This window comes from Chanos chanos, chromosome 9 (genome assembly GCF_902362185.1).
Source record: "Chanos chanos chromosome 9, fChaCha1.1, whole genome shotgun sequence".
NCBI classification, from domain to species: domain Eukaryota; kingdom Metazoa; phylum Chordata; class Actinopteri; order Gonorynchiformes; family Chanidae; genus Chanos; species Chanos chanos.
The window spans coordinates 9367193-9393782 of record NC_044503.1 but is presented as its reverse complement, the minus strand read 5'-3'; the positions used below and the strand labels follow the sequence as shown (position 1 = coordinate 9393782).

Below are 26590 nucleotides of genomic sequence, written 5' to 3'. Positions count from 1 at the left end.
CTTAGTTGTAATTAGAAATAGTTAAGAGCCAAAGACAGAAGACAGTGTGGATCTACTGAAAGGAAAGAGAGAGGAATAGGTGGGAGCACATGCCTAGAAAAGAGCTCCGAGAGGCAGGGCTGTGGTCTCAAATTTCTAGTGATGTCACTGACTCTGAACTCACTCTCTTGCCAAGTTAATACAGGGCATACCCTGTTTTTGCCTCTCGGTGCATCCTTAATTTACTACATCAGGACTTAACTGTGTTTTGTGCTTCTAGGTTTGACATTTAGATGTACATCCATAATCTCAAGTCTAATTTAAATCAGACTTTAAAAATCCCTTAAAACCTTTCACAAAAAAAAAAAAAAAAAAAGATAAATAAATAAATAAATAACATATTAAAACCCCTGATCTTAAAAAAGAACAAATGTTTTCACTTCTCATTTATGTGGATGACAGCAGTTTCTTCCAGAAATCTTTTGCTGGACCACAAAACAAAAAGCTAGTACAAAGGTATGAATCGGTCTAATATATTTCACCCAACTTATTTTAATAGCAATACTAGCAATATTAATCTGGCAGCTGTAGGTTTTGATTATTTTGTAGTTTTTCTCAAGTTTCCATTTTCCCTGATTATGACCAGAGAGCAAACTGTATAGTGTTTGAGTTATTACGCCAATCAAAGTGTGAGAAACTTTCTGTGACATTAAGTATTAATGGAACTCGTACATATGTATGGGTCTCTCCAGTTCTCTCACACTTACACTTTGCACTGCTGTATACACAGACACCAAGTCAAATTGTGAACAAATACATAAGTGAACACAAGTGAAACATGGCTTAAAATACTTTGTACTAGTGGTTGAATTATGTGATAAAGGAATATAATGACACGAAAACAATACAAAAGGATCACACTCCATTGGGTAGAGTGGAGTAGACAGACGAATAAACTTTTGAATTGCTAATTATTTAGCCCTGGGGCTACAAAACTGGATGTCACACTAATAGTGCAAGGAAATAAAGGGAAACACAACAAAACACCAGCAGGACTTCTTTCAAGTGCTGTTTCTCAAGCACTTTTTAAGTGTTCGAGGTGTAGCACCTTTTGTCTTTCAGCCCAGTATGTCAACAGAGCTTTGTAATTGTAACACACTTTCAACCATTAACCATCAAAATGTTAAAAAGCAACATTGTGCATTAACTGTTAAAGGAAAAAGCTGAGAATGTATTCAGAGTTAAATGTATTGTAGTCGCGTCACGATATTTGGTAGATATAATATGTTGTAGTTCATTCTGTTCCAACTTCTGTTGCTGGGTCAAATAATGGACAAAATAAATCAAAATATGAAGACAGCTCTACCACGTTGAGATATTAACTGCTTATCCCCACATTGCAAGATTGTAACCTCATTGTCTCCAGCAACTCACTATAAAACTTCTTAAATGTACTGTATGGTAAATAACGTGGGATAACTTAGAACACGCAGCCCTGGGGTCTCATACACAGGTTTTACTCGAAGAAAGTCATAAAGTTTTGCCCTGTAGTGTTAGGCAGTGTTAAACTAAAGCAGAACCGTGTTTAAATATAGCGACTGTACAGACCTCTCAAATTAACTCTACATTTAGATAGCGCTGATGAACCAAAATAGGATTCAGCTTTTCAATGTGTATTCGCGTACGCTACTGCTTGTAACTACTGCATACCATCACACATTATTGTACACTATATTAAAAAGAAAAAAATGACACAATTTCTGATGCCTCTTAGACTTCTTAGAAAACGTTTCCATAGCAAAATGTCAATTTGGCACACAGAGCACGTGTTTAAACGTCGTTACTAGTCATGAGACCAAAGTGCGAAATGCCGGATGGGAATGATAGTTTCATTCACTTTTCTTTTTCTTACGACCAAAGATGCGTGTACTGACTAAGACTTCATATCCCGTCGGCCAATACTCTGGGCTACTCCTTGCACATGACTTCCTTTCTACTTTGAGCAGAATTTTAAGAGATTTGGCGAATTGGGCATTTGCTACACTGTTGTTATGTGGCAATACTCCACACTGTGGTGAAAGCACAGCCGAGCTCTTTTTGAAGAAACGTTTCGATGCACAGAAATGGACATTAAACGATTATTTCCGTAGCCAAGTCCCAACACTTATTTATCTTTACGTCCTAGTCAACTAGCAACCTCTCACTAGCCCAATGTAGTGTAAGCGCTGCTAATGGTAAGCTAAGTGGTACATTGAAGGACCTATATGATATTCATTTGGTTATTAGTTGTCGAAACATTTTTTCCTGTAGAAAATCAGCAACGCGGGAACGTCCAGTCCATTTCGCGATGGAGGAAGTGGATAAGATTTTAATTCATTCCCTTAGACAGACTGGCACGTAAGTACCCACTTTTGTTCTTCCGTTTGAGAAATGTATTTGTCACATTTAAGCCCCTGTCTTTAGGGGCTTGAAAATTACTGCTGCCGAGAGTTGAATTTTTTGACTAAGCATGCAGTGGTTCGTTGTGAATATTAAGCTCAGGTAGGTAGGTATTGTATGCTGTAACTGTGGTCAGTTGTAGCTATTCCGATGATCAGAATTAAATAGTAGTTGAACAAATACAAATGCAGTGACGATAATGATGATTAGGAAACGTTGCTCACTTCTATTTCGCCGAGCAGGGCTAGCACATAAGCTTAACATGCACGGAGTGTGTTGTATTACTGTGTCAAAATTTACATCAAAATTTACCCAACACTAAACAGCACCGGAGGGCAGCAGAGGAACTTAAGCTTTCATGAAATTTCACAATGAAAACTGCATGACTTCAAAACCTCAAAAGTTTAAGATCAGTTGTTCTTCATGTATCAGATTTATGCTATGCTTTAAGCTAAAATGAAATGGTGTGCGAACCAGGAGCATTGCTTAAGATTGTATGATGATTTTGATTTATGTGACAATTGATTATTGTGTGTGTGTGTTACTTGGCATATGACAGCGACATTGGTGAGGACGTAGAGAGTGTGAAACAGTTTTCCAGTGAGCTGATTGTAGAGGCAGTAGTAAGATGCCTGCGAGTTATAGACCCAGCCTTGGGAAACGGCCTGTCTCCCTCCCTGCCCCCTGGTATGTCTGCCCGATTCCGTCTGGGCATGAGTCTGGCACAGGCTTGCCAGGTGAGATATCATCGTCATGGATTTTGTTTTGCTGCTACCTCTTACAACTCCTAGTTTCTGCAAATGTTTTAAATGAGATCATTAAACTCCTTAGACTGTACAGTGTAATACTGTACAGTGAGCAGTTATGCAGTACACAACTGAGCAGATATTCCATTACTGGTATACCATTTTTCATGAGCCATTTACAGTCAATCCTCAGGGCCATTGACAAACATCAGTACAGTGTGGGGCTGTTTGTTTTATACTGTCGGTGTGTAATGTTTGCCAAATAGGACCTGGGCTACAAGGGAGAAATCGGCTACCAGACGTTCCTGTACAGTAACGAACCTGAGATCCGTTCCCTGCTCATGTTTTTGGTCGAGAAGCTGCCCAGAGAAAGTGCTGAGACCTCTGATCAACCTGCAGGTATAGCCAGCATTCACCTGAGCCACGTTCATGAAAAATAAGTATGCACATTCCAGCAGTTTGGTCTAACGCCCTTGTTCCCTTAGTTAAACGCAGGGAATTATGATTACTTGTTTGCTGCTTCATACGACAGTGCCTCATTCAGAGAGTGCATTTTGTGAGGGCACACGTGTATATGTATGTGTGTATGTGTCTGTATCTGTATGTATATGTATGTGTGTATATACACACACATGCACACAAACATGGTATTTGCACAGTGATTTATTTCTTTACATACAACGATACTTTGTCATATATCATATCCTATTCCCAAGTCGTCACTCCTGAAATACCTTTACGCATTCTGTTCTCACCTTGCCTTTCTCCTGTCATACACAGGAAAATCTGTCCTGCTACAGAAAGCTATCGCTGCTCAAATAAAAGCTCAGCTCGCACTGCCGTGGTTGCCTCCATCCTGTCGACTGCCTCTTCACTACAAAACACAGGTACGCCATGACTGTCAGGAGGAGGAGTTAACAAATTCACTAAAAATGAGGCAACTTAAGGAATTAACCAAAAGGAGTCGTCTAATGCGACTGTATTTGATTTCAGACCCCTGGTCCATCTTATAGTTTCCACGCCCAACCTCTGAGTGTACCTTATTCTCTGAAAGGCTCATCTAAAAAACAGCCCAAAGGTAAATTCATGCACGTTGAATGTGGGGGGGGGGGGGGGGGTGCTACTTTAAATGGGTGTGTCTTTCTCAGAAAAAGTAGCAGTGTGTGTGATTTTGCACATGTTTCTGCTTGCCTTCAAAAGGTAACTTTGTAATAAACAGATATGACAACCCTGGATTCCGTTGGGCATATTGTGTCGTTGTGAATTTTTTCACAGAGGTGAGGGAATACTACAGAGATTATCTGCTACCTGTGACAGCCCAGCCTTCCCAGCCTATCTCAGTGCCTGCCTCCCTGCTGGAGAACCATGCCTCTGAGCTCAGTGCCGCCCAGGAATGGGAAAACGAGTGGAACAGCCAAGGCCTTCTCACCCGTCTCACCCCGGAGGTACACCCCCCCCCCCCCCCCCCCCACCCCCCCACTCACCCAACATACACACACCACCACAGCTCATGAGATGTTACCTGGTTCTTATTTAACTGTCTGTCTGTTTGGAGAAACGTCAGTGCCAGAGATCTTTTGCATTAACGGTGATGACCTGAGGTTTTTTTGGGGGTTTTTTTTTCACCGAACATGTTTTCACCTGTTCACATGTCAATCTTACACACCAGACGTGAGCGTGTTGGGCCGTAAACAGGAAAGTTTTGCGCCGGAGTGTGACATTTGGCACAGCTCTGTCTTGTGATCCATGTGTCATGTAGTGCGCTGACCTTTTCTCTCTCCTCCTCTGCCATCGAGTGACGCACGGACCACTCATTAAGACCGAAATAGCTTTTGACCTGATATCTCTTTGTGTGCGTCTGCAGGAGTATCGCTCCAGAAAGCGCGCGAGACTGCAAAAACGTATTGAAGAGCAGCTGCGGTCGACAGCGCAGCCCAGACCGGACTCCCACAGCGCCACCCGCTCGACCTCTGACCTCGCCGAGTTTCTGAACTCCTTTGGAGGGACATCTGCTGGAGGAAACGTGCTGACCAAAGGCACCCGCTTCACCCACACGGAGAAGTTCACCTTTACGCAAGTACGTCTCGATGGCCGTCGTTTACCGTTACGCTATATAAACACACCCAGAGAAACCCTACCGATGACGTTGACTTTCAGATCTAGGGGGGGAAAAAAAAAAGAGAGATGAAAATGAGTTTATTGACCCAAATGAGATTTTACAGTGAGTTTAAGTTATTTGAAAAGGTTTTACAAAAACACCTTAAAATGTCATCCTTACTTCACATTCTCTGCTTACAAGGCCATACTGAGCAGTCATGTCAAGTTATGTGTCACTGATCAATCATTGCAGAGTACTTACCACATAAGCAGAATAGCTTAAAACATGAAACTCTGCAGTTTGGATCTAACTGTCCCAGAGTAGTTGATTTCACTCAGGGGTGATGGGAATGAATCTCATTGTGGGAGCACAACACCACAGTAACTGTCTTGTCGAAACCCAAGTGTGTCTAATGTAATCCAGCCTAAGTATTTCCAGTGTGACATTTCTGCAAATCCATGATGACATGACCGACTGTACTAAATGTCCTTCTCCTGGATCAGAGCTTTCCTTACTGGCTCTGGTTCAATCCGCCTCATTCCTTTAACACTGCTGACTTATCTTACTGCAAGTAGTAGGTCAACTGACGGGAAATGTTTTTGTCTCAGGAGCCAGAAAAAGCTGCCCAGCAGATGGCAGCAGCAGCAAATTCGCTCCCTAGTTCCCACCAATCTGAGGAGGACTTGAAGGCCCAACAGCAAGAGGAGATCTCTGGTCTACAGCAGCAGTTACAACAGCTGTCTGTCCAGATTGAAGAAGTGGGAGGAGAAATGCGTCAGCTGACCGTGTCAATCAGCCAGGTTAATGAGCTTTCTTATGTTTTCACCAAAGCAGTTATTCCCTATATACAAGTATACAACATTATTCTAACAGACCTTTACCATAAACGTTCAGGTTGATGTTTGCGACCAGTACTTACAACTTGTGTGTGTGTGTGTGTGTGTGTGTGTGTGTGTGTGTGTGTGTGTGTGTGTGTGTGTGTAGGTGTCTGATGAACTGAAACAACGGGAAGTGAGAAACACAGAAAAAGAGGACTCTGTGAGAGTGAAGAAACAGACAATTGATTTACTACCAGATGCCGAAAACAACCTGGTCAAGCTCCAGGTAACAGATTTTTGAAAGTCTTTCCTGTGGCTTGCTGTGTTTCTGCTTTGATACGAAGCCCGTACACATATTCAAACCCTGTGTGGCTGCTGTTTCCCAGAGCCTTGTGGAGAGCAGTGCCAAACGTGTAGTTCATTTGGCCTCGCAATGGGAAAAGCACCGGGGGCCACTTATCGACGAACACCGCAGACTCAAAGAACTCTGCAGCAACAAAGAGGTACTATCCCAGCTGTTACTCCAAATTGTGCACCTATTCAAATTCATTTTTTAAAAAATCTGGTACAGAAAGTAACTGTAGTCAAATATACTGAAATGTTTTTGTATGATATGTAACAACAGCTCTTTGTGAATGTTGTTGTATATGTTTACATTATGAATGTCAGATGGAGTCTTCAAGAATGTTGTCAGAAATCAAAGACCTCCACGACAAAATACGACAGTCTGCTGACGAAGCCAAAAAGAAGGAGGGCTTGTATAAACAGCTGGTAGGTTACACCAAGCCTTTGTCTCCAAATCCTTTTTCAGTGCCCTTGAACTTGTCAAGATATACTGTACACCCAATGTGCTGTGAAGATAAGGCAGCAGGCATACGTGTTTGTTTTCCTAAGTACTGTTTGTGCTGCCACAAGCAGCAGTCATGAAGATGAAAAACATAAAAATAAAAGCCATTATGGAATGGCAACTCCCCTTTTAACATCCCAGAAAAAAAGACATGACCTTATTTTCACTTTTTTTGTTTACACGTGAAGGACAGCCTGTTTAGTTTGGAGACCTAGTAACCGCATAACAATCTCAATATTTAAACGCTAATGTCACCTGTTTAAATGTGTGGTCTTTTTTTTTTATGGGTCTGTGTTGGTTCCTAATGTATGTCATGGATTCCTCCTCACGTTAACACTTTGCAGATAACAGAATACGAGACTTTGCCGAAAGATGTCTCCCGCTCAGCCTACACTATGAGAATCCTCGAGATTGTTGGAAACATTAAAAAACAGAAGGAGGAAATCACAAAGGTATTCACGCATGTCCCCCCGTTTGTTTTCAGTCTGCAAACTGTGACAGTCTCTATTGTCGTACGTGTTCAGAAGAATACACTTAAGTATTGGTCATGTGATTAGAGCTCACCTCTTTAGCTTGGGATCATTTTTTTTTTTTTTTTTAATCTCCCCACAGATTTTGTCAGACACTAAGGAACTGCAGAAAGAGATCAATGGCTTAACGGGAAAACTCGACAGGACATTCGCTGTGACAGATGAACTGGTCTTTAAGGTAAAACCTCCACACGTTGACTCGCGGTGTTTTGTTAACACATTATAACTTTCACCGCCGTCCCTGAATTGGTCTTACGTGGCGCACATTGTTTTGTAAACACCCTGTCGTTTATTGACCTCTCAGGACGCCAAGAAAGACGAATCTGTCCGCAAGTCTTACAAGTACTTGGCAGCTTTACATGAGGTAAGGGCCTAAAATAAAGTGTTGTGAAAGACTGGAAAATGCGGAGTGCTTTTTTTTTTTTTTTTCCCCCCCAAGCTTTGAATTTCTAAACGGTGTGCTCCAATGTGTCACAGTTGTGTCAGCCAAGAAGATGCGTTGGATTTTAGTTCTGAAAAAAAGAGAAAGTTATTGTACTAACACTCGTGGCAGATCATTTTATTTGGTAGTCAGCGTGTTTTTGGTTGTGCCTGCCAGAACTGCACTCAGCTGATCCAGACTATTGAGGACACAGGAACGATCATGAGGGAGATCAGGGATCTGGAGGAACAGGTATAAGTATCCCCAGAAGCACAATCTATTACCCACAGTTAACGTGCTTACAGTGTTAAGCTGCTCTGATTCAGTAAGTGTTAGAACTAAAAATACGTGTCGGTTACTGCCAATTGTCGTCATGTTTAATCGCCGTTATTCAAATAAACGAAATTAGTTTGAGATCTTGTGCCTCACAGACAATGACTGGGGAGGGGGGGGGGGAGAATCCAGTTTTACATAATGAATAGTAGAAATGGTAGACTGTTTGACGCTTAATATTTCATTTAGTTTCGACGACGCTCATTATCAGTGTGTCTGCTCTTTACTTTTAGATTGAGACTGAATATGGTAAAAAGACAGTGAGTAACCTGGAGAAAATTCTGGAGGACTACAAGGCCATTCGACAGGAGAACTCGGCACTCGCTGCGAAAATCAGGGAGGGCTGAGCTGGAGGACTGCCAACCCCAGTGTCCTCTAGAGGAGTCTTCTGGTGCATCAGCACAGTGGCAGAATGTGGAGAAACTGTTTTGCAGAGAGAACTTGTAGTGTCTGCAGGCCAAGCTGCCGTGTATTGTCACCTCATTGTTTTGCCTTTACTTGCACCTACAATACTGTGCCTGCAGGATGGGTGGGAGGATACATTTACCGAAATGGCTGTTTTGATGAGAAAACATTAGCCAATACTAATGCTGGTCACCAAAATGAGACATTTGTTTATCCTACAAAGTAGCTCAAGGATGACCTGTTAGTACGCCATGCCTTGTAAAACAAAACAAAGAAACAAACGAAAAAAAAAAAAATCATGCATTATGAAACATTAACCTTAATATTTTGATCAATTATCTGCTTATTGTGGCCACTGATTTTATTAAACGCACTTGGTTTCATGAAGAAGTTGAAAGACTGATTCAGATAGCGTCAGATGTCTGTTTGATATCAGTTTGAATGTTCTAAAATACTTGTCCATTTTCAAGTGGGACCATCCACTGCTGCAATCTTGAAACTATTTTGAATTTGGGTATGAGTTTGTAAGTAGATAATGCCTATGAGTTTGTTTTGTAGCTGACTGATACTCTGTCAAAATATATAGAAAACGGAGTGCTCCCCTGGCAGCTTAATATTATGTCTCAAACTGAGAAGGTACAGTGAAAAGCCAAGTAGAGCACATTACTATTAAATTACTGTGTCATGTCTGTAAGCAGATAAAATGTAAACTTGATTAACTCTTAATATGGTGGAATCAGCAAATGTGTTTAACTGAGTCATTCTTTGTTGTAACGAATGATTTTAGAGATGTGGATAAAACGACGATTCTGTTTTATGAATTACCATGTGTCTTACATTCAGTCAGCTGGTCCCTGATGTGGAGCAACATAGTTTTACAAGTCCTGTTGAAAACCATCTAAACACGTCCGCTGAAGAACCCACCGAAGTTTTATTCAGAATCAAAACAAACAACGACAGCGTCTGCTTGTCTCAAACTGAAGTGCAGAAATCTAAAGACTGATTTTTTTTTTTTTTTTGGTCGAGCATACAGCGATTGCCACAATGGTCTAAAACTCTAAAATTGAATGTTTTGGAGCTGTACAGTTGCGTTTCTACTATGCTAAAACCTTTTTTTCTCCTTTCCTCGATTAAAGAGTGTACCGTTCGAAAAGCAATTAAATTAATTTCCATTTCATTCTGATAAATGATTTGTGTCTTGTTTACTCGTTTTCGCACCGGGATTACATTTGGAGTACAAGGGCCCAAAAGCATAAAATCACATTTATCCAGTTCTCCAAACAGATGTGATCCCATCAATAAACGTATCACCTGGATTAGATAAATCAGTGAAGTCGGAAACCAACTGAATTTATATTGGATTTATGTGGTGTCCCATGAGAACGACGTACAAAATAATACATTTAAATTATTTTCTATATCGTAATTTGAGTATATAACTGCTTATCCTCTATGATAGGCAACCATGCCACGCACAATATCTTACTGGACAGAAGATGTGCGTGTATTTACGTTGTCATTTACGTGCATTTGATTTAGTCCATCATTTCTCCACTGTTTCATGAATTACTAAAAGACAGGGATTATGGTGTACCAGAAACAAAAACATTTTGGTGTTTAATTATCTGCATTCATGCGGCTGAAATATTTCTGGTTTTGTCTTTTGAATGGCACTCAAGAAAACAGATTTTAAGAAAATCAAGTAATTATATCGTTGTCACCTCCCATTCAACAATTGTCTGCAAATGTATTGTGTAGATTTATTGTGAAAACGTTTCACAATAAATTTACACCACACGACGTAGCCTGTTCGTCAAAGGTTGCAAAAGCCTTTCAGTATCACATCATCTGTTGAGTTATGTGGTTCTGTTTTGTGAAATTGGAGTTGCGAAGACCCATACATTTCAGCATTATCTGTTATTGCTGTCTGCTTGTATTATGTTACATGTGATGCTGGTCATTCCAGCTTGATAGAATGTGCATTTTGGATTTACATTTATATGGTTATTTCGAAACTAACTAAAAAGTGGAACAGTTTATCTCTATGTAAGAGAGGCATGCTCCGAGGGTGTAGAAAGGGCTATTAGGATCGACAGTCTTGCCTTTATCATCATCTAAGGACAGGGTGTCTCGAAAGCGCCTAAAGAAACACAAGCAAGAAGTTCCCAAAAACAGCGATTTGTCACGTAGCACATGTAAGCTCTCACCAAGGCTCTGGATTCTTAGCCAATCATCTCAGCAGAAGTTTTTCCCAAAAGACAATATGAGCCACGTATTGGCTTAGACTGTCATGTAAACATACACTACCAAACCCCTTTATCAGCGAAATCACTCACTTTGTGACTATTGGTTTAATACCGATTCAATCATTCTCTCTCACCATTTGATTGGCTAGTGCTGTCGATGACTCCCCCTTTCCTCAAAGTGTCGAAGCATCGTTGGCTCAGGGGGTACTCAGTGTACCGAAAGCAAAGGATGGGCACAGCACAATAACAAGGAGTTTAAATTGATATCCGCTTTGTGAACGCCGTTGGACAGGCATTACTTTTAAAATGTCTTGCCAGAAAATTGGGAATTTAAGTCGTGCCCTGTGGCAGAAAAGCCGTAGGACAACGCCTTTATGCACAGCATCTAAAATTCCTGCACTTGCATGTGGCAGCGTCGCGTCGACTGGGCTAACTCTGAACGGTCCAAAATGCTGTGAAACAACACAGAAATGTGGTTCAGAAAGAAAAGTGACTGGCGGATCACACTTCGGCTCTACCACACCCTCTTCACATAGACATCAAGTCGTGGGAAAGGGAAAAATCGACGAATCGCTCAAGAAATCTCAAAGGAAATTTTCTTCCACGGCTCCACAAGTTGACCCGAAAAAGTACTTATGGGCAAGATACAATGAGATGAAGCGACTTGTGCATGGTAGGTTGGCCTGTTTTTGTCTGCTTCAGATATTATAAGGTAACATGCGCACTGTTTAGGGTGTTTAATAAAGAGGTTATGTGAAAGAGGTAAAAGAGGTTAAGAAGAAAGAAATGAAGTTGTTAATGGAAAATTGTGCTGCAGCTTTAATATTCTACTGCACACTTGATAGCTCATGTCACATCTAATCTCTCCGGATAATCTTGAAATGATTACAAATCTCGTAATCTCCACCCACATTTATTTGTTTTTTGAGGAGTGAAACAGACCTCATATACCACTGCGCCCCACGTATCTCTTTTGCCCACGTGGGAGATACGTGATGTTGAAGAAAAGGTTGTCATTGTTGTGGTGAAAGATATTTATTTATATGCACACATATGCACGTGTTTGTGTTTCAGTATGAAAACTCCATACCTCCCTAGAATGTCCAGAACCCAGTTTAAGTAGTGATCTACTGAGATTAGGCGTTTGAATTTAAGTACATAACTTGACCTGACGCACACTGTTTTTTTGTTGTTGTTTGTTTGTTTGTTTTCTCAGATTTGATTCCTCCAGGAGTGTGTAATCTGCTGAACCCATCCACTATTTATGCTAATAATGAAGTCAACCTGGAGGAGGTGGACATCTATGGTTTTGATTATGACTACACCCTTGCTCTTTACTCCAGCGCCCTGGATGAGATGATCTATAACAAAGCACGCCAGTTCCTCATCGAACATTACAAGGTTTGTGAAAGCGCGTAAGCTGATGTGTGCTGTTGAAGTATGAACAATATGCCGTTGAAACATTGGCATTATTTGTGATGTAATGGCACACACAATATTGCAACCTAACGTTAATTTTTTTGTTTTCTATAAAGTATCCTCAGGGTATCAGCAAGTATGACTACATCCCCAATTTTGCCACGCGGGGTCTTCATTATGATATTCAGAAGGTAACACAGCAATCTAATACAAATACGTCAGTGAACAGTTTTAATAGGTAGATACCACTTCTGGCATTTTTGCAGGTTTAAAGCAAAAGAAAATTCTAAAGTTAAGATGCATGAAGATTAACCAAAGGTTTAAGATTTTTTTTCATCGAGATAAAACATTGATGTGGTTGTTGAATTTTATAACAATCATAACAGGGACTCCTGATGAAAATAGATGCATTTCATTACATCCAGTTGGGGACTGTGTATCGGTGAGTGGCTTTATTATGTTAGTCAGACTGAGATGTTAAAAACTGTATGTAGAAAATATTACAAATGAATATATTTGTTTTACATTGTAAGTAAAGCACTGAAAATCATTTATTTTTTATAGTGGTCTGAAGCCTGTTCCTGATGAGGAAGTCATGCACCTCTATGGTGGATCCAACCATGTCCCTCTTCACCAAGTTAGCGGTTTCTATGGCAAGGTCAGTGTTGAAGCTAAATATCTCCAGTCTCATGAATGTATGCTTGTTTTAGCTTGACAATATTGTTTAAAATAGTTTGTGGTTAAGGGACAGCATTTTCAGGCCTACATACCTCTACCATTTATTAAATGGCTGTCTGTGAGGGGCCAGCAAGTACTGCGCTGATTTTTGCCTTCTATGTGAATTTCATTTGTGTCAAGATGTCAAGGAAGTGTTACTCCATACAATAAAACAATGTCAAAATGAAAGGTGGACTGCAAATAGCTTTTTAACGCATACATTTACATTGTTTTTGCTTTTCATTCTGCAGGGTCCTAAGATGAAACAATACATGGACGTTTTCTCGATTCCAGAGATGACCCTCCTTGCTTCTGCTAATGACTATTTCATCTCTAATGACATAGAATATGACCCTGTGCACCTCTACAAAGATGTATCTGTAAGTAAACATACTGCAATCAGTAATGCTGTCATCCAATTTTTAACATAGAAATGATGCAGTTTCCCCGGGAATTACGGCCAATTCCAGCTGTTTGCTACTAATAAGGGGGTTTTCAGGACACACATTCATTCAAACAAAGAAATGGTTGTAAATCAGAAGAACAGTGATGTTTTTGTCTCAGAGAACTGAACGTGCTCATTTGAGAAGCCTTTCATTTCCCACCCTGGAAAGTGATACAGTATAATTTGTTCCCATTGAACTGAGTTCTCAATGGTCCTGAATTGAGTTACAGAGTGACTTTGTTTTTTCACGCTGTGTTAGCAAATGCGCCAGGAAGGGGTGACTTTTTTTTTTTTCATCCCTGTCCCAACCCCCGCCCCAACCCCCCACCCAAACCCCCCTGAACTCTTTTTGAGCAGTGAAGAGGAAAACTTTGGCAGGGCACATCAAATCTAAACGCTGGGCAGTGCTTGATTTCCTCTGCCCCCGCTCAATCTCTGGGCTGCATTCCAGTGGCTAGTCAGATGTACCGATGGAAATCTACAGCCATCTCTAAACAAATAAATATAACCTCAACTTACCCTCCCACGATGATCTTCCAGTAGTCGCACTGCGTGATTCTTTAAAACTGGAAATAAGAAGCAAACCAGCGTGTCTCTTGGACGTCGATCTTTACAGAATTTTTTTGGGATTCTTTCTGTGCCGCTTGCACAACAACAAACTACACTGCCTGCTGTTGTCAGGCATAATGCAACGCTAGCAACCCCCACCATGCTTAAACTCTCAAGTACTTTGAAGTGTTTGAATTGCATTCCATGTCTAGAATGGACTCTCCTCTTTGTTTTGTTGCCCCTCACCCCCCCTAAAGGTCTTGTTCAGCAACATTCCTCTGAAACAATCAGATAAGGAGGTCATTCTTACACCCAGAAGACATAGTATTGGTAATTGATCAGTTTTATCTCTTTTGCTTTAGGACGCCATAGGCATGGTTCACATCAAAGGCTACATGTACAAATGGATAATGCAAGATCTAGGTAAGAACAGTCTTATTCATTTTATTTAATTTTAGTTTAAGTTTAGCTCAATAACTGTATAGAATGAAGTATATATTTCAAAACTTTACACTTTTACATATGTGGAAACCTAAGTCAGGTAAAAATTTCATATGATTGATAATGGATGGATTAACATAATAATAATTAAAAAAAAAAGACAGATGGATATCTCATGAAAAGTCTTTTCACACATCTCTGAGTGAAATAGCCAGTGTAAATTTTCCCATTCCGGGGAAAGATTATGTAACATATTTCCTGACGAAAATGGTTTGTTATTCATACCATCCGTTTCAGTAGGGCCGAATGTTAACTCATCTTATCTTTTTAACGTTTCAAAGATTAGCGTCCCGGTGGGGAAAAGAGGGTTTTTTTTCGCCGTCAACCCGTCCCTTTAAAAACGGGGAAACGCTTATTTTTTCCGAGCGGACGACGGAAAGATAAATGTGATTGAAATCTTTGTTGACCTGGTCCTGTCCTCCCTCCTCCCCCCCCCTCCCCCCCCCCCCAGAGAAATACATCCTCAGAGGGGATGAGACGTATGCGGTTCTGCATCGCCTTGCAAGCCATGGGAAGAAACTCTTCCTCATCACCAACAGCCCATTCAGCTTTGTGTGAGTGCTCTAATCTTCCAGTGATTAAATCTAACACCCACTATACCGAGTCTTCTGTGCCGACGTGTCGTTTATTGAAAACTATGGTATTATTCATTCTGCTGAACTGAGCTTATCAGGTCTGTCGCGGCCTTGAGTCGTACTGACGTTTGTTCATTGGGGCGTTTTCAGAGACAAAGGCATGAAGTACATGGTCGGAAAAGACTGGCGGGAGTTCTTCGACGTCGTCATCGTTCAGGCCGACAAACCTCACTTTTTCAATGACTGTGTCAAGTAAGTCTGCTGTTTCACAACTGTATTAAAATGTCTGTCTCTTACTTTGAAATAAAGGTAGTGCTTCTTTGAGAATTAAGGCCTGTGTGATTGATGTTTAAGTTAAATTTTAAGTTTAATTTATAAGTCCTTGTCTTGTTAGACCTTTCAGACGTTTGGACAGCAATGGGGATCTGCAGTGGGACAAGATCAAGACTTTGGACAAGGGGCAGATCTACAAGCAGGTAAAGAAAAAAAAAGAAAAATGATATGGCACCATATTCATGAGACATTTATGCAGTGTATTTTATTAAATACTTCATTTTTTCCCTTTTTTTTTTTTTTTTTTGGTTGGGGGGTGAAAACATACAAATTTAGCTATAACTACATGAAGAACACTCAAAGCCACATAAACTTTACTGGAAAAACAAGTAGAAAAAAAGTCATCGAGTGTTTCTTGTCAGAGCAAAGTGTTTGTTGATTTCTTGTTGATTCTGTTGGAACGTGTTGATTCTGTTCTCATTCTTAGTCACAGAAGGCATGCTGAGACAGTGACTTATGCTATGTTTCTTCAAGACAAGATATAAAACTATTCATATGCAGTCAGGTCACAAATTATGTGCGTCATTGCACCTATCTTGATTTAATAATGTAAACGACAGAAAACATTCGTAAATATTGGACAAGTGAAATAAAACGCTGTAAAAGTTGTACAAAGAGACAAGTCGGAAACTTGGCCCAACTACGATCAAAGTTTTTTTGTCACTTTAAGTGTATTTTTTTAATGTTTACTTATCACATCCTTTCTGTGAGAAGTCACTGTCTTACAAAGCTTTCTTTATTTGAGCAAGACACTGCTTGCCTACTAAACACAGATTGCCTGTGAATTGTAATGTGACTAATGCCTTTCATTTGGTTGCTCTATTGTGGGGAGAGAGAAAGGAAAAAAAATGGTCGGAAAGGCCAGTTCAATCTCAGCGGAAAAAGGGCTTTTTAAGCTCATTTAGGTACACTCCAGCACACATATACTTTTAAACGGTCTGTAAAGAGAGTAAAGCTGATGCCACAGTGCTGCTCATTGATTCTCAGGGCTGTCAAGTGACAGCAGCTTGTCGAATCCTGAAAGTTTATGTCTGATGTCCTGAGCTCACCTATACTGATCTTAGCAAGTAGTAATATCACACGAGTAAAGTTACAAGCTCAGAACTGCCATAATTACTATGGTTATCTATGGAACCAACATTATTTCACTTAAAATTTGACAGATATTTTGATTATTTAATTATTAATGGAAGTTGCTTACTTGTCTCTATGCCATACTGTGTTGAAAATGTATTGACATTTGTTTCAGTAAATTTGGCATGTGGAATGAAAGACTCACCAGAACGTGCTCTGTCTGCTGTCTCACAGCTGAGAGTTCTTATTGGTCCGTTGGCAACTGTTACAACCAATCAAACTCTGTTGCTATGGCATTAGAAGTGTATGAAGGGAGCACAGACGCCAAACAGCTTTTGGAAACCTGGATTATTTCCAAAAATATCATTGTGCCACTATTTTTTTCTTTTCTTTTCTTTTCTTTTTTTTTTTAAACCTGTCTAACCCCATTAGTTTTTGTCAATCTTACCATTAGCAGAGAAGCAGATATTACTATGAGCATTTTAGTGGTTTGGGCATTTGTAATGAACCTGCCGCTATCACTTATTTCAGGGAAACCTTTATGACTTTCTGAGACTGACTGGTTGGCGAGGCTCCAAAGTGCTCTATTTTGGGGACCATCTCTATAGTGACCTGGCTGTGAGTCATTGCTCTATTTGCTTTTGATTCCACATTTCCAGTCATGTTTTCCTGCCAAACACTTCATGTTTCCCCTTTATTAACCTGACTTTATTTAGCTGTAAATACATTTTATTTTAACAGTCAGATTTTCAGCAAAATGTAGTAGTTGTAAATAATTAAGTAATGGTAAATAATGAAAAAGTAAATGTAGTTAATAAAATTTGTAATAAATTTAACTGATAAATACACTGCAACTGTTTAAGTGACTTGATTCAGATGGTGAAATGCTTGTTCCTGCTGGACCTATAAATTAAACTTGTCTTTAAAGGTGCATCTTTTGGGGGGGGGGGTTTGTGCAGGACCTGATGCTGAGACATGGTTGGAGAACAGGGGCGATTGTGCCCGAGCTGGAGGTGGAGACCAAGGTGGTGAATACGGAGCAGTTTGCCCAAAGTTTGACCTGGCTGCAGGCTCTTACAGGCCTGCTGGAGCGCATGCAGGTACACCCTGTGATACTGGAAGTGCCCGGGGTGTATGATGCACACAACAAGGGCGAATGTAGCTGGCTGCAGTCCAGTCGCTCTGTATTGATCTCAATCATCCCTGCTGTTCTGTGATTCAATTATATGACGCCGATGTGTGGGCTTGGCTCTTGACTGTGATATACTTTTTTTTTTTTATTGTTCACATAAAAACCATTCTTTATCTCTAACAGCAGCACCTCAGTAAAACCTCTTGTTTACTTTTTATGAATAGGCAGCGTGTAGGGGGGAACAATAGAGTGTTTTCCAATATATATTGATGTAACACAGTTTGTATACTCATGTGTATTTACTCAAGCTTGGCTTTGAACATATATCCTTGTTTTATGAAAGAGGAGTTACTATAACTGCACCGGTGTAAGATTACTCAGTTGTCTTTGTGTGTGTTTTGATCAGATGTATCGAGATCCAGAATCGAAAAAAATCCTTCAGGAATGGCTGAAGGAGCGAGAGGAGCTCCGGTGAGTCTAACGGTCTCCGAAACGATCGTGGGACGTAAACAGAAACGCAATACATGAAAGTACATGCTCCACAAAACAGTTCATCAACCAGTAACCTCTGCCGCTTTCCTCCTCACAGAGCCGTCACAAAGAACCTGTTTAACCCTCAGTTTGGAAGCATTTTCCGCACCTGCCACAACCCCACGTATTTCTCCCGTCGTTTGTGTCGTTTTTCGGACCTCTACATGGCATCAATAAGCTGTCTACTGAACTATGACCTCTCGTACACCTTTTACCCCCGCCGCACACCTCTGCAGCATGAGGCCCCCTTGTGGATGGACCAGTTGTGCACAGGCTGCATGAAGACTCCGTTCCTGGAAGAAATGGCTCACATCCGCTAAACTCGTGGTGAAAGTCGCACCATAGCCACTGCAAATATTGTAAGCAAACGCACAAGTTAAAACTGGATTGGTATGAGGGAGGAGTGACTGGGTTTTGGCAGTGAAGGTAATGCAGACGTGGCATTTTGGATAAGCTTCCCAGAGACTGTACTGCCATCTGCTGGAGTATCTGATACATTACAGTCTCCATGTTTACAATCCACAAACTGATAAATGATGTATGATGTTCATTGCTCAGGGTGTGGAAACTGGAGGTTTGAGAAATCAAACGATAATTGTCCATTTTGAGTGTTTTCCTATCACGCACAGCAAAATAAACATACAGTAAAATTGTAGGTAGCGCAAATTGTAGGGGTTTTTTTGTTGTTTTTGGGGGGGTTCAGATGGGTTGGCTTGGGGGTGGGGTTTTTTGTTCCCTTTTGATCTTTTTTTTTTTTTTTAGAATATTCATTGTATCTGCGATACTCAGAAATGAAGTGATGATAAGCAGACAAACATTCCATCATGAACTGAGTTTGTACATTAGAGCTTTTGAAAAATGCAGCAGACAGGAGGAATAGCTTTGCTGTTATAAAACACCCAAAGCATTGATATATTCCTTTTATTTTACAGTATCTGAACTCATCTAGTTAGTGTTCTAAAAAATGTGGTCATTCTTCTGATTCCATTAGACTAAACTGTTGAGAATATGAGGATAAAGATTTTATCTTCTTTGTCTCAGTTATGGGTAACAATTATATGTGTAGACGCACAGTGTGATGGCTTTTCTAAACATTAACTCTGAACTTGACACAGGAACAAATGTCTTTGCTGTTAATTAAATTCTCCAAATAAATGCACACAGCGTGGTACTGAGCGTTAGGTGGCTGACATTCTTTTTTTTTTTTTAACTCTAGTGATGCGTTCTTGTATGCCTTTGTAATTAAAAATGCAATAAAAGTTTATACGGCAATAAAAACACATCGAAAACGCGTATGTCTTTTGTTGTTGCGTATAAAATAGATAAGAAACACAAATCTTTGGAAGCAACCCATAGAGGGAAACTACCTTTCGTAGTCAATGTTCTTGAAGCTTTGTACTCCTCCTTGCGAACGCCTATGGGTGGCGCGCCGTGATCGTATAGTGGTTAGTACTCTGCGTTGTGGCCGCAGCAACCCCGGTTCGAATCCGGGTCACGGCAGTTGATCACGACTGAATGGGCAATTCCTTTTCTTGTTTAAGTACTCCTTTGTACATACTGCAAATGGCATTTTTGTGTCGCTAGTTGACAGTCTCATTGTCACGCTCCTGGATGTCTCTCTGTCTTGAGGCACTACAATACATTACAGTATATTTACGTTTCAAGTCTGCGCATTATGTCCACCTTTCTGTTGTGTCCCGTGCGAATCTATGAGTTGTTATGTATATGGAAAACAATTTATTTTAATTATATTCTCGATCACAGTTTGTGAGCCACATAGGCCTGTGTATTTCCCTCCAGTTTTGCTCGCAGACTGTTTTGCTGCATGATGTAATGTATAAGCGATGTAATATCCTGCCCATGGAGGCAGCGAATCGGCTGCTTGATTGTCTGGGCCCGTGAAGACGCAAACACCAAGAAAAGGACCGGAAATGTAAACTCGACTCGTTCTGGTCTTTAATAAAAGTGCCTGTCATTTCAAAGACAGGGGACAATAAACTTAGTGGAATGGACCACGTGGATCTAAAGCACCATTCTCTGACTTTTTAGCCTAAAAAAATCAATTATATCCTTACAACTCTGGAATATTTTTTAAAATACTCCGGGTATCTGAACAGGGTGAGGTACGCGGCTAATATTTTGAAATCTCTCCACGAAGCGGCACAGGAAACAGCTTCGTTTTAATGTTCGTTTGCGCTGACTTCACATAAATAGCCAAGGCTCTGTCAGGTGAAAAAAGCAAGTGCCCGTCATCATTGCTAATTTACGCTCCATTTAATCTTGCGGTAACGGACAACGGATTCCTGAGGACGATTCAAGCGGGCTACCCACCATGGCAGCTGAGGAGGAGAGGGGGGTAGTTCGTGTCAAAGTAAAGGTAAGAAATTGGGGGTAAACAGCAGTGACCAGGGAACCAGAGCTGGCACGGAGCAGTCCAGCTAACAATAACATTATCCACGTAATCAAGCTAGCTAGTGTGACATCTGACAAATGCCATTGTATTGTCATCATACGCCAAGTGTCTCATGGAAATCCGGGTAATTAAATGATTTGCACAGTGCTGCTCCATTTCGTTGATCAGTAAAAGGATTTCGTTTGGCTGTGTTATAGTTCTTCACGACTGCGATCTTCAGTTGCTCTCCTTCTTAAATATGTCCTGAAAATATTAATCAGAACTGTGTTTTAACACCATCCTCTAGGTTACATTTATGATGGAAATGTATAAGAGTTGATGACAGCAGGTTGCCACTGAGGTAGTTTGCGTCCGGTCAGTAACAGATGGTCTTGTGGCTGCTGGAGGAGGATGAAAATCTGTCAGTTAAACAAAGTCAATTACCGTTAACCAATATCTTGCTGTTGCTCGTTTGACGTAGATGGTTTGATAAACACGAACAGTCACTGCTTGCTCCATAGTGACTCAGTTGAGTGCCGTCGTCATCGGCCGATTTTATCCAGCCAGCACATACATGATCATCGTCTGAGCCTCTCCGGACTGCTCTTGGAATTTTGTAGTGGTTATATATCCTTTCCTTTAGTAGTACTTTGTTTATTTTGTTTGGTTATTTATTAAGTCAAACGATTAAAGGCCAGTGAGCTGGCGTAGACCAGCAAGCAATTTAATTGTCAGTTTAATATTGGCTGATCCACATAGCTTGCCTCAGTGTTACAACGCGTCAAGCATAGAGTGTGGTTGTTGTTCATTGTTTCTTAAAGCATTTAGGCCCTACTGCATTTTAAGGGGGTATGTAAATGTCACAATTTTTGGATACCTGAAATACTTGAACCGAAACGAAACCCCGCTCTGAGGTGCTCCAGAAATGGGAACTGGTTATCTGCTGTGGTATGTCATTGTCGGTGTTTTGCTATTCACACTAAAGGCTGCATAGAGGCTTTATTTTATGCATTTTAGTTCCTCACTCTTCGTTCCTCATACTTTGCTGTGTTGATATTTTCTCATACAGAAATGCGAAGGAATGCTGCCGGTGGAATTCCGGTCATTTGCCGTTGATCCACAGATCACTTCACTGGAAGTACTACAGCACATACTCATTCGTGCTTTTGAGTTGAATGGGTAGGTCGCACTGGAGTTCCGCTCACTTCATAACTAAGTTTTTTTTGCCTCTGTTGCTTTGGACTTGCTGTCTTGGGCTTAAGCCACTGATCTCTGTAAAGCTGCTTGGAGACCATTTTTAATTGTAAAAAGATATACAGATATGCTTTAACTTGAACTTTGAATGGAAAAGAACACAGTTATCTTATGTGGGTTGAGATGATACATTGACTCTATCATTTATAAACAAAATATTGATTTTTTTAGATTACATTAATAGTAAAAGGCATTATCTTGTTATTATTTATGAGAAAGTTGAAAAGGTCCTGATGCTTTACCATACCACGCTATTAAGACTTTTTTATTTTTCCACAGGAAACGTAATTTTGGAATAAGTTATTTGTCCCGTGATCGAGGAGGTGTGGAAGCGTACCTCTCACTATTGTCTGACTGGGATCTGGACGCAGCATTTGTCAGTGCCGCTAAACCTTACCTACAGCTCAAGATGGACATTAAGCCATCTGAAGACAGTAAGCAAGCACTCAAATAATCTTGTTGTTTTTCTGATGGAGTGAAGCTGTTTGGATTATTTCCCATTCACACTTTGCTTTCCTGCAGGTCCTGTCTTGGAGGATTGGGACATTATCAGCCCTAAGGATGTAATTGGTTCTGATCAGCTCCAGGGGGAGAAGAAATCTCTGGCAGCCGCTGCTCTTCCCTTCACCCAGTCTCTCCTGTCACAGGTTACTGATGACGTTCTTCAACCAGTCAGCCAACTGTTTTACCAGCCAGTCTCTGCTGCTTTGAGTCAGGTTCATCTCCTAATGCAATCATAAAGAAGCTATAGCTCAGCCACCCTCATCAGTTCACCATCGCAGTTTGTGAACGCGTTTGGTTGTTGTCTTCACAGATGGGCCGAACACTGTCAAGGGTGCAGCAGGCTTTGAGTTGGTCATATGGTGAAGAAGTAAAGCCTTTCAAGCCTCCACTGAGTGACGCAGAATTCCACAGCTACCTCAACGGCCAGGGTCAGCTGACACGTCCTGAAGAGCTGCGCCTACGTATTTATCACGGAGGGGTCGAACCATCACTGCGCAAGGTAACATGAGAAAGTAATCAAACTGATAGCAATTAATAGGCCATGTGAAACCCACTGATCTTGCTGAGACGTCTACTCTATTCTTTCTCTGCTCTAAGAACACACCTATAAGACAGTGTACATTTCTACTGAAAGAATCAGTAGAATTTTTTGTAGTACTTTGGATAAGTCCACGTCCACGTCAGGTATTATCAAAAAGCTTTGTCGTACCGGGAAGAAAGAGTGTTTAGGCCTCTCTGGGACTGGCATTCAGAAATCTTTTTTTTTTTTTTTTTTTAAACCTGTCTAAGAAAACGTCATGAGACTTTGATGCAAGGCCTCTAGACATGATGTGCTTTCTTTGTTTACTAAACAGTTAAATTTATGCTGCCCTTAAGCTGCGCTAGCCACTCGAAACGGAATTTGCCCTGATAACCTTTGCTTTGCGTTGTTCACGTTTCTCACCTCTTTCTCACCTCCATAATTAGGTAGTGTGGCGGTACCTCTTAAATGTGTACCCCGATGGGTTGACTGGCCAAGAGCGGATGGACTACATGAAAAGGAAGACCCGAGAATACGACCAGTTAAAGTGTGAATGGACAGCTAGAGTCAGCCCAGAGGACCTGGAGTTTATCAGGGGCAATGTGCTGAAGGACGTCCTTCGAACTGACCGTGCCCACCCCTATTACGCTGGCTCAGAAGACAGTCCCCACCTCACTGCTCTGACAGACCTCCTAACCACCTTTGCCATCACACATCCACAGGTATGGCCAAGAAACAAGTTTGTCCAACTTTATCTTGATTTAAGATTTGTAGAATAATATTGCATTCTGAGTAAAATACTTAACGTGACTCTGTCCCTGTTTTTGAAATGTATCTCAAAAAGAAGTATTTGTTTTGCTTTTAGGTTTCATACTGCCAAGGTATGAGTGATATTGCGTCACCTATCCTGGCTGTAATGGATAACGAAGCCCATGCGTTCATCTGCTTCTGTGGAATCATGAAACGTTTGGAAGGCAACTTCCGCCCCGATGGCCAACTCATGTCCATCAAATTTCAGCACCTCAAGCTTCTCCTACAATATTCAGACCCCGAATTTTATGCCTATTTGGTTTCTCGGGGGGCTGATGACCTTTTCTTCTGTTACCGCTGGTTACTTCTCGAGCTCAAGCGAGAATTTGCCTTTGACGATGCCTTGAGGATGCTGGAGGTCACCTGGAGCTCTCTGCCCCCAGATCCTCCTGAGACTGAGGTAGAGTTACTCGGACCCCCTCTTGAGACGGAGCAGACCTCCAAATCTGTAAATGGACATGGGATGGCAGACAATGATGGAACAGACGGGGAGCAAAAGGAAAGACAGAGGAGACGCCATATGCTGAGGCCTTCACGAGAAGAGGCTGATGGTGGAAGGAAGCTCGACATCGAGGAAGAACAGAGAGATGAGAAAGAGCCCAGGAGGGAATGTGAAAGGGAAAGTGGGATGGATTACGAAGCTAAGAGTGATACCAGTATCCCTGCACCTCCTTTTGAGAAGCAAGCCAGTTTTGGGGAATTCAAATACTACAGTGCCCGTAATGATGATAGCTTTGACTTGGAAGAGAAAGACACCACAGGTTCCCCTATAGAGTTTCAGCCCTCACACCCCACTTTGTCTCTTGCTGTAAGGCAGTCCACTGAAGAGAGTGAAGATGACCCTGGAGAGAGGGAGCCACTCATCAGCAGTAACGAAAAGTCCTCATCCACTGAGACTGAAGAGCGAAGCTCCCCCAATGGGCACACAGCTTCTCTGTCATCGCCAGTCCAGCAATGTGTGCCAGATTGGAAAAATGGCTCATCTCAGGTAGCGTCACCTCCACAGTCTAACTGGAGAACAGGATCCCCTGATGGGCCACCGATGAAATGTGTTGCCTCCATGTTTACTGGCGGAGGTGCAACATCACCAGATAAAGCTCCTGGCAGATTTCCCCCCTCTTCCTCAGTGTCTAACGGAACAGGTGCTAACTCCCCATCTAGCCCGACAGGGAAGTCCAATCTGTCATCTCCATCACTTTCCTACTCTCAGAACCGCTCTCTGCTCTCTTCCCCAGTTTTGTCCTTTGGAAAAGCTCCATCTTTGCCTAAGCCCTTTTCCAGCAATCTTCCCTCACCATGCAAACCTCCAAGCACCACTATGAACTCACCAAATACAAACAAACCAGAGACTAGCACTGTCAAACCATGTTCACTACCCCCTCCTCAGGAGTTTGGGAAGGGCAATCCCTTCATGTTGTTCCTGTGTTTGTCCATCTTGCTGGAACACCGTGATCACATAATTAAGAACAGTTTAGATTATAATGAACTAGCCATGCACTTTGATCGGCTGGTTCGCCGGCACAACCTTGGTCGTATTTTGCAGCGTGCCAAGGCCCTCTTTGCAGACTATCTGCAAAGTGAGGTTTGGGACTCTGAGGAGGGTGACGAGGTCAGTTTGGACTCTCCCACCCCAGCTGTGGCATCACCCCAAACCCCCCCTAACCGGGCCACATTTCCCAATTTGCAGTCCACTCCGGCCACCTCCCCCAACTCAACCTACAACCTTGCAACTACGATTCCCTCCCCTACATCACCAACTGGTCCGCCTCCATCATCCTCCTGATTTATTTTGATGTCATTTCGAGAAAGCTGTTCCCTCCACAAACCAAAACACACCACTCACACTATCACAAACCACACTAGGCAAATGAAACAAATGATAGTTTTGTCTTGTGTTCCCAGCATGTCTGGAAATATGAGCAAAAATATGAACTATAAATTACCCCTTGCCCAGTCATTCTTCCTGACAGTGGTTTCACTCAGTTCATGTTTCATGTTGCCTGAACCTCTGTGTAATATGCCAGTATAATGTAGTCCAATTCTGGTCCCCACACTTTAGCATTACACTTGGTCTCATCATTTTTCTGGCTCTACATCATGTATTAGCACTTGACCTCTATCTTGTCCCAATTAAGGACACGGCCAGTTCATGTTTTGTTAACTCTGTAAATTAAACCTATGAAAAGGACACATTAAGGACACTAGAAAACAAAATAAATTATAAGTGAGTTATGTTGGAATTTTTTTTGTTTGTTTGTTTTGCTGGTATTGTTGTACTCTGCTCAGACAATGCACAGCATTAGCTTTCATTTGAAGACTCCAAAGCTTGACTGGAATTATCATGTTTCCTTTATAACAGAGGGATTCTTGTGCCTCTTAGCAATTTATGTGTTATGCTTATAAAGCGTAGGCCAAATGGAGTAAAGTAATTATGAAGCATGAGCTCTTGTCTAGACCTGTATAAGCAACCATTCCACAAAAGAGGTCTTTTAGATGCTATCACTTGATTTCTATGATGTACTGATCATACTCAATACTTCAGAATGTTACAGGAATTTGAGTGTATGTTTTTTGTAGCAGTGCAAGGACTACATTTTCTCATGAAGGCAACCTGCAAGAAATGTTCTTCCCATCAATGTGAAAGATTCAGCAGATCCATGAAACAAACTATGTGCATTATCATTCTGGGCAAAATCTGTGCTTGTTGGCTTCTCTCAATTATGAATAGTTTTAACAGTATTAATTACTATCAACATTTTAGTAATCATTTTTGCTCTTGTTTTGCCCTCTTATTTCCCTGTTTATATTCTGATCAAGAGAAATACATAGTCACAGATTTTTGTACTGTGTAATTTCTCGTATGTCTAAGCACACGACTGTACATGTATACACTAAGACTTAAATTCCCTCTGACAGCATCCTCATGATCTGTTGAAATGAAATTCTGTCTTTGAACAAGAAAACATTCAAAA

The 26590-nt window shown here is 41.2% G+C and overlaps 3 protein-coding genes and 1 non-coding gene across 4 annotated transcripts; all 4 read left to right on the top strand.

The window, feature by feature from the left end:
* Window positions 1-2030: 2030 nt before the first annotated feature.
* ccdc22 (CCC complex scaffolding subunit CCDC22) lies at window positions 2031-9736 on the top strand. Its single transcript, XM_030784429.1, has 16 exons — window positions 2031-2376; window positions 2978-3155; window positions 3431-3563; window positions 3945-4051; window positions 4158-4242; window positions 4440-4609; window positions 5029-5241; window positions 5871-6062; window positions 6247-6366; window positions 6467-6583; window positions 6750-6851; window positions 7272-7379; window positions 7540-7635; window positions 7762-7821; window positions 8056-8130; window positions 8445-9736. Exons 1-16 carry the CDS (start codon window positions 2327-2329, stop codon window positions 8556-8558), a joined length of 1920 nt encoding a protein of 639 aa, XP_030640289.1. The 5' UTR covers window positions 2031-2326; the 3' UTR covers window positions 8559-9736.
* A 1411-nt stretch (window positions 9737-11147) lies between these two features.
* Window positions 11148-18788, top strand: nt5dc2 (5'-nucleotidase domain containing 2). The gene is made up of 14 exons (XM_030784099.1): window positions 11148-11535; window positions 12079-12263; window positions 12398-12472; window positions 12668-12723; window positions 12846-12939; window positions 13250-13378; window positions 14355-14415; window positions 14945-15047; window positions 15219-15320; window positions 15463-15544; window positions 17007-17093; window positions 17435-17575; window positions 18014-18078; window positions 18197-18788. Exons 1-14 carry the CDS (start codon window positions 11169-11171, stop codon window positions 18456-18458), a joined length of 1809 nt encoding a protein of 602 aa, XP_030639959.1. The 5' UTR covers window positions 11148-11168; the 3' UTR covers window positions 18459-18788.
* Window positions 18789-19566: 778 nt separating this feature from the next.
* Window positions 19567-19638, top strand: trnah-gug (transfer RNA histidin (anticodon GUG)). Its single transcript has one exon. It is a non-coding gene; the product is annotated as a tRNA-His (tRNA).
* A 795-nt stretch (window positions 19639-20433) lies between these two features.
* Window positions 20434-25439, top strand: tbc1d25 (TBC1 domain family, member 25). The gene is made up of 7 exons (XM_030784457.1): window positions 20434-20515; window positions 21600-21709; window positions 22064-22218; window positions 22307-22500; window positions 22599-22787; window positions 23255-23530; window positions 23674-25439. Exons 1-7 carry the CDS (start codon window positions 20471-20473, stop codon window positions 25399-25401), a joined length of 2697 nt encoding a protein of 898 aa, XP_030640317.1. The 5' UTR covers window positions 20434-20470; the 3' UTR covers window positions 25402-25439.
* Window positions 25440-26590: the final 1151 nt, after the last annotated feature.

Bases quoted from the DNA above. Each gene is read 5' to 3' on its own strand.
- ccdc22 (XM_030784429.1), top strand. From the start codon at position 2,327: ATGGAGGAAGTGGATAAGATTTTAATTCATTCCCTTAGACAGACTGGC. The intron at 2,377-2,977 runs GTAAGTACCCAC...GGCATATGACAG, and splicing joins TCCCTTAGACAGACTGGCAC to CGACATTGGTGAGGACGTAG. The intron at 6,367-6,466 runs GTAACAGATTTT...GCTGTTTCCCAG, and splicing joins ACAACCTGGTCAAGCTCCAG to AGCCTTGTGGAGAGCAGTGC.
- tbc1d25 (XM_030784457.1), top strand. From the start codon at position 20,471: ATGGCAGCTGAGGAGGAGAGGGGGGTAGTTCGTGTCAAAGTAAAG. The intron at 20,516-21,599 runs GTAAGAAATTGG...TTTCTCATACAG, and splicing joins TAGTTCGTGTCAAAGTAAAG to AAATGCGAAGGAATGCTGCC. The intron at 23,531-23,673 runs GTATGGCCAAGA...TTTTGCTTTTAG, and splicing joins TTGCCATCACACATCCACAG to GTTTCATACTGCCAAGGTAT.
- nt5dc2 (XM_030784099.1), top strand. From the start codon at position 11,169: ATGTCTTGCCAGAAAATTGGGAATTTAAGTCGTGCCCTGTGGCAGAAA. The intron at 12,473-12,667 runs GTAACACAGCAA...CAATCATAACAG, and splicing joins TTCATTATGATATTCAGAAG to GGACTCCTGATGAAAATAGA. The intron at 15,321-15,462 runs GTAAGTCTGCTG...TTGTCTTGTTAG, and splicing joins TTTTTCAATGACTGTGTCAA to ACCTTTCAGACGTTTGGACA.